At 34.3% G+C, this 7518-nt stretch overlaps 1 protein-coding gene across 2 annotated transcripts; it reads left to right on the forward strand.

The window, feature by feature from the left end:
• The first annotated feature begins 300 nt into the window (after nt 1-300).
• Nucleotides 301-7289, forward strand: LOC111052180 (putative phospholipase B-like 2). 2 transcript variants are annotated; one of them, XM_039429178.1, is made up of 3 exons: nt 301-1132; nt 4909-5996; nt 6319-7289. In XM_039429178.1, the coding sequence occupies exons 1-2, from the start codon at nt 544-546 to the stop codon at nt 5973-5975; spliced, it is 1656 nt and encodes a 551-aa protein (XP_039285112.1). In that variant the 5' UTR covers nt 301-543; the 3' UTR covers nt 5976-5996; nt 6319-7289. The 2 variants fall into 2 exon arrangements, with proteins under 2 accessions (XP_039285112.1, XP_039285111.1); XM_039429177.1 differs by having other exon boundaries at nt 313-1132; nt 4909-5977; nt 6300-7289.
• The last annotated feature ends 229 nt before the right edge of the window (nt 7290-7518 follow it).

Consider the following 7518-nt stretch of genomic DNA (forward strand, 5'->3'; position numbering starts at 1 on the left):
GAATGGACCTCTTCATAATGGAATGCGGTACATATATCTGCATGCTTATAATATATAAATTCATATCATTATTATTTCAATTAAAACTACCGTCATTGGAAAATGGAAAAATTGAAATAATATAAAAATAAAGTCAAAAGTCTAACTTATAACTTGAGTAGAATATTGATGATCTCATCGACCTCTGATAAGTGTTCATGGGTTGTCGAATAATGTTTTGGAGATAACATCGTCATCTCATTAGTATTGTTCCGTACCGTATCAATATTCTTATCAAGGAAAATTATTGTAGCTTACTAAAAACATTCTTATTACTAGATCTACATATTCAAGTGAACCTGTGTTGAATACACTTTTGCTTATAGTGACTAGTTTACAGTCACTATACAGTTTTTGCTTGTATTATTACATAGTGACTAGAGTTTTGAAATAGTTAGCTGTGATTTCAGAACAATGTTCTCTTCAAGTTTATTAGTGGCCGATATTTAAATTTAGCAGGGCGTAGAATCCAGTATTAAGAGGATTTGAGATTCTAATAACATAATGAATTACATTTTAATTTCACTACTTGTGGTGGTTGTTAATTTTTCCGGTTCAAATTGTCTTGAAATGTTTTATTCGTCAGAAGGAACTAGATTTTCCACAACTCCTCACAATGGTGACGAGGGTTGGGCTGCCAGGGGTTATTTCAATAACAGTATAAACAGCACAGGCTTCGGTTACCTAGAAATTGAAACCAACGCCTCTCATCCTGCCGAAACTCAAGCTTTTCACGCCGGTTATTTGGAGGGAAGTCTCACCACATCTCTGATCCACAGTCATTGGGTTAATGTGGTAGCTCCCTTCTGCGAATCTCACGATTGCTCTACTATTAAAAGTTTCCTGAAGGAGAATAAAGAATGGACACGATCAAGGATGCGATCTGTTCGTCTCGGAGATCCTTACTGGTACCAGTTGAACCTTATCTACCTTCAGTTGTCAGGGATAACAAGGGCCTACAATGACAAACGCCCTGACCATGTTCCAGAGATGAGTGAAGAGGACATTGAGATGATGAATCTGTTCTACGAACTGCCTGAGATACAGAGCATCATTGACTCAAACAAAACGCTAACTAAATCTTCTAAAACTGGTGAGAGATTATTCAAAAATTATTCGCATATGTAACGTATATTCAAAATTTTTGTCTATGTTCAGAACTGAAACTGATAACTGTTATCATGAATGTTTTTTGCAAAAATCTTATATATCCTTATCCTTGATAATTAATAAGATAGTTTTGGATGAGGTGATTATTTCTCATATTATCTTTTCCAATCAACATTTTGTTGCAAGATTGAACACATTCCAAGAATTTCTCAAATTATTGCTAGGAATTAAATTTTTAATTACGGTATGGAAAAATTCTATAGGACACTCAGCATTTTCACAAATTAAGAAATGTATTTTTTTAATGAAGCCTTATAAATTGTACGATTTTGTACTACAGGCTTTCTGAATTACTTAGGTTATCTTTATACTAACTACACAAGGCTACTGGATGGAATGTTCCTCTGTACCGAAGATATTCTCCTAAGATAAACATTGCTAGCAAATCCCCACCCTTGCAATCCATATCTCATAACAGACTCTCCCAAGGCTATATACATCATCATCTTCACTTTATTAGGTATTAAATCTTTAATATAATACATTTTGGCCAATACCTGTTTGAGTCTATTACAATCATTTTTTATTTGGATATCCCAACGGAAATGACTGTCAACTGTTACTCCTAATACTTATAATAATCTATATATATAAAAATGTTATGTTGGTTTGTGTGTAATGCAAAAACTCCAAAAGTACTGGACCGATTGAGTTGAAATTTTAACATGATATAAAATCCGCATCAAGGATTGTTTTTGGTCTATCAAATTTATAATCCGACTTCAGGACTCTTTCCTACGGTCCTTCAAAATTTACATGTAATCCTTATGGGAAAAGATTTGGGAGCTGGCCTCACACAGAAATAAAAAACAGCTGTTATAATCATCGCGTCATCCAACAGCCGTCGGTAGATCTGTTTTTCCATTTTCTTTTCTTTCTACTGATTCACAAAATTTCAATTCTAATAATAATTTTAACATGTTTAAAATTTTAACATGAGTATAATTTGTTGATTTAAGTGGAATTTTAAATATTTTTGTGATTGTGAAGGAAGATTTTTGGTTTGTATTTATATTTTGAAATTAATCAATCTGATAAATCCAAAAATATTGAAGTACATACATTTTTTGGACTCAAAATATTATGTGAATTAATTTATTATTTACATAACCTCTAGACCGTGTATTCCAAATTAAGGTTAAAAGCAGTTTTGGGCGAATGCCTGTTGTTTTTACCTGCATTGAATCTATTGTCTATGAATAAATGAAATGAAATAATGCCGCGGTGCGAACGACGTCCAAACTTGGGTCGTAGAACTCGGAATGCTCTAAATTTAGAATATGCACAGGAAAATCAGCAGCAAGGAGAAATAATATTCAATTCCCCAGCAAGGTGCATTCAACTATATCTAAAAATGCAAACTGCTGTACAAGGAAGTCCATATTGAGATATAAAATACTGATTGATGGATAATTTTTATAAAAATATAGTGCATCAGATTAAGCAAAGACTAAGCACACCTGAGGAGGCGCGGCTTGGTGATACAAAGTGTTGATCTTATGGAGATTGCCTTATCACACTTTTACATGCCATGTCCGAATCAGTGAGTGTGAGTTCTTCCATTCAAACAAATAAGCAAGAAGCACCTGGATGCAAAATGCGGCATCGCGCCTCCTCGGGTGTGCATCCAGCTAAAGTTTGTCATGAGATGCATTAACTGTTTGGCGGTACGAAGTTCGCCGGGCCAGCTAGTTATTTATAAAATTCGATATAAACTGAAAATCTCTTGTACATATGGAAATATCTTGCTCCTGCAGTTGGAAACATTCACAGCAATGGTGCTTAATTTTGGGTTCCCTAATTCTTTTCATGTAGGATGAGGTTATATGTAGCACCTTGGTTTTGGTAATATTTATATTTATACAATTATTATGAGACCATTTAGCTAGAGTATTGGTATCATGTTGTAACCGGGTTTCGGCCACATCTAACGATTTATGAGAGGAAATCAACAAAATATCATCTAATACTTATCCATGATAATAGTATGAGATAGCTTTGGATGAGGTGATTATTTGTCATATTATTATCTTTTTTAATCAACATCTGTTGCAAGATTGAACACATTCATAGCCACCTCTAATACCTGTATTAGAGGTGGCTATGACACATTTCAAGAATTTCTCAAATTATTGCTAGGAATTGAATTTCTAATCATGGAAAAATTCTATAGGACACTCAGCATTTTCATAAATTGAGAAATGCATTTTTTTAATGAAGCCTAAAAAATTGTACGATTTTGTACTACAGGCTTCCTGAATTAAAAATAATACTTAGGTTATCTTTATACTAACTACAGAAGGCTACTGGGATGTTTATTTGTTTGACATCATTTGAATTTCTATACATATAAAAAACAGTTTTAAGAAACTCCTAAAAGTATTATCCAACTGATGAATTTCAAATGATGGTATTTCATACTACAATGCAAAAAAATTGAATTTATTAAAAGTTCGATTATTATAGAATGGAATGACGTTGAATGAAGTTTGGACAATAACGCCCACTCTACCACTTAACAACGTCGATAGCAAAAAATGCTATAAGAAAATGATAATAAGAAAAAAGAAACAAGAAATTACTAAAAAATATGATCAATATGAGAGTTCAATATAAAAAAATATTAAAGATAAGGCCTTTTCGTAATAATTATGAAATGGTACTTATTTCCGACTATAGAGGAAAGTGCTCAAATTATAATTTGAATTGATTTGTCCCTTTGTTTTCAGAATAATTCAACCATTATTATAATAATATACTATGACATAATCACATTTGTGTATTTGTGACTTTCATTGAATAAATTCAAATTTCAATTCATTCCAACAAGAGTTATAATAATTATAATTCTTTTTGAAATCATTAGAATCTCAAATAGGTAGAATATTCTTAATTACTGTAAAGCAATATAGAAGAACGATGAACCTTGCATTTGAAAATTATTACTGAATAACATTTTCATTATACAGTATTACATGATTTTTCATTACTAGCAGGTTACCCTGTGCTTTGCACCAGGGTAATTTTTTTGTGTTATATTATGTTGTATTGATAAAAATAAATAAAACTTGTAGTACCTACTACCCTTTTTATTTAAAACATTTTAAAACTTTAAAACATTTCAAAGACTAGTTTAAATTGGCCAAAGTAGGTCGAAACTAGTCGTTGAAATGTTTTAAATAAAAAGGATACTACAAGTTTTATATTGTTTTTATCAATTTGAATAAAGTAGCCCATATAAGTGAAGTGATTTTATTATGTTTTATTATATAATAACTGTGTATCCTTCTTATATAGAACTTTAAAACATTAAAGTCTTATAACCTTATCACAAACTATGCACAAAACTAGAGCATTAAACTTTAAAACATTAGTCTTACTTACTAGCTATTATGAAATAAGAGAATTTATAGATGAAAATTATGTGCAATCTTAATAATGCAATAGTAAGATAAGCTGTGAATTTGCACAAAATAACTTTGCACAAAACTAGAGCATTAAACTTTAAAACATTAGTCTTACTTACCGGTTATTATAAAATAAGAGAATTTATAGATCAAAATCATGTGCAATCTTAATAATGCAATAGTAAGATGAGCTGTTATTGGAAAGTGTGCAAGAGGTGAGTGAATGTGAGAGTGAATGGTTGCTAGTCTTTTCTTTCTCTCTTCTTTTTCTTTCTCCATTTATTTGTTACAGGAGGCTCGGATCATTGTTCTGTGCTCATCAAAATAATAGGATCAAACGAAGACGTTTATTTCGGACATAACACATGGATCCATTACAGTGCCATGCTGAGAATACTCAAAAGATACATTTTTCCGTACTCACTCACCATAGGAGACACAAGGGTCGTTCCGGGAAAGGAAATCAGCATGTCATCCTACCCTGGAGTGGTATGGTCTGTAGACGACTTCTACCTGATATCATCTGGGCTAGCGGTCACTGAGACCACAAACCTGGTTTTTAACGAGACTTTGTTCAAGGGAATGACCAGTGAGGGTACAGTGTGGCAGGGACTACGAGCTATGCTGGCTAATAGACTTGCCACAGATGGTGAAACTTGGCATGAGGTGTTTTCTCGGTTCAACAGTGGTACCTGCAACAACCAATACATGGTTGTCGACTACAATAAGTTCACCCCGGGTGAACCCCTACCAGCAGGTACGTTATGGATCAGTGAACAGATGCCTGGGAAAATGGTTACAATGGATGTCACAGATGTATTGGTTGAGGAAGGGTACTGGAGTAGCTACAATGTTCCCTACACTGATGAAATCCGTAGGATAAGTGGTTATAATGAGAAGATGTTAGGTCCCGATGGACCATGGTACTCTTACACTGAAACCCCCAGAGCGAAACTTTTCAAACGTGATCATGGAACAGTTACCGACATGGAGAGCTTCATGAGGTTGATGAGATCCAACGATTTCAGGAACGATTCGCTGGCAGTTTGCAACTGTGTTCCGGCATACAGTGGTAGAGGTGCCATAGCAGCAAGGGAGGACCTGAATCCTGAGGATGGAGTCGACATGAATGAAAGAGTTCCTCGTGGAGCGGTTGATGCCAAGTTGACTAATCGCCAGTTGTTCTCGAAACTGCAGTTTGTGGCTGTGGCTGGCCCCACAACTGGCACTCACAACCAGCTGCCTGTTTTCAGATGGAGTGACAGCAGCTTCTCCCATCTCCCTCACATGTCTCATCCAGATGAGTTCAACTTTCAACCTTTTCTGATGGAGTGGTCTCTTAATAAAACCAAAGAGTAGAGATACTGTTTTAGAGTAAAGATACAGTAGGATCAGCAGTTGTTGTCTGTGATAAACGTACCAACAAACTGAATTCAATCAGATTCAGTCTCTCTCGTTGCTCCACCTCTGCTTGTATATCTAGCTGTATATTTCTATCATATCTGTATATATTTTATACCTCACTTTTCCCTCTGCTTGTGAGTGAGAGTCTCTTATAAGAATATTTTTATTGAATGAAATTCATTATCTCTGTTTTATAGTAAGTTTATCACATTTTGCATTCAGTATAATAATAATGTTTCACTAAGGGCCGTTTGCACTGTACCAGTTTAAAGAGTAGAGATACTGTTTAAGAGTAAAGATACCTACTGTATCAGTTGTCTCTGATAAACGTTACTAACAAACTCAACTCCAATCAGATTCAGTTGCTCTCGTTGCTCCATCTCTGCTTGTATATCTAGCTATATTTCTATTATATCTGTATATTTTATACCTCACTTTTCCCTCTGCTTGTGAGTGAGAGTTTCTTATAAAATTTTCATTGATTAAATTTATCATCTCTGTTTTATTGTAAGTTTATCACATTTTGCATTCAATAATAATGCTTCACTAAGGGCAGTTTGCACAGTATCAGTTTCAACTAAATTTCATTTCAAACTGGATTGAATCCATATCAAGTCTCGTTCGTTATAATATGTTTCATTTTTAGTTTAAGCCACCAGCTGATTGAATTCTGTTTAAGCTTTGACTGTGCAAACGGCCCTTAGCCCCTAAATATCATGGTACAGTGGAGTGTCCACCTGGAGAGCTGTCATGGAAACTCATCTTAATTCACTATGATTGCCATGTATTATTATTCACATTAATGAAATATTATTTCACAATAATAGTAATAAAAATGAAATAAAGACACACATATATATCGTCAAATTCTACAGTTCGGTTCGGTTGTAGAACGGTTCTACAACATCGACAGTGACTCAGTCGAATTTTTATTTTACATTATTTGTTTTCAATGATAGACAGTTGGCAGCCTATGGCCCCAGCGTCATCTCAGGGCTTTTCGCGACTCTTCAGAGTTGTCATCGATTCACATTTTCACATGTCGTATCTAATAGTTGTTACTTTGAATCTTATTACTTTATCATCAAAAATGAATAAGCCATTAAGGCGTCGGTCCTGGCTGCCCAAAAAGCAGTAGTTAGGTCACGTCAGAGGCCCTGAAATTGATCAGCTGCAACCTAAAAACTCTGATACCAGACCTGAGCCAGCCAGGTCACTCGATATTAATAACATTTTATTTGAAATAAATGCAGTGAATGTAATCAATCAGTTTATGTGTTTTATTTAACCAGGAAATCAACAATTATATTAAAAAACAATTATATTATTAAATTATATCATAATTATTCATTTCCTATTGCGTATGATGCCCACATAAGCGTTTTGCTAATGTGTGGGTGATGGAGAGTGCGTTGGTGAATTGACGAGATGATCAAACCTCCATGCCATCAGCGGGATTCGAACCTAGGAATCAGGTGGTGCTAGCAGACCGAAGTTT

Source organism: Nilaparvata lugens, chromosome 5, assembly GCF_014356525.2.
Source record: "Nilaparvata lugens isolate BPH chromosome 5, ASM1435652v1, whole genome shotgun sequence".
Classification (NCBI taxonomy): domain Eukaryota; kingdom Metazoa; phylum Arthropoda; class Insecta; order Hemiptera; family Delphacidae; genus Nilaparvata; species Nilaparvata lugens.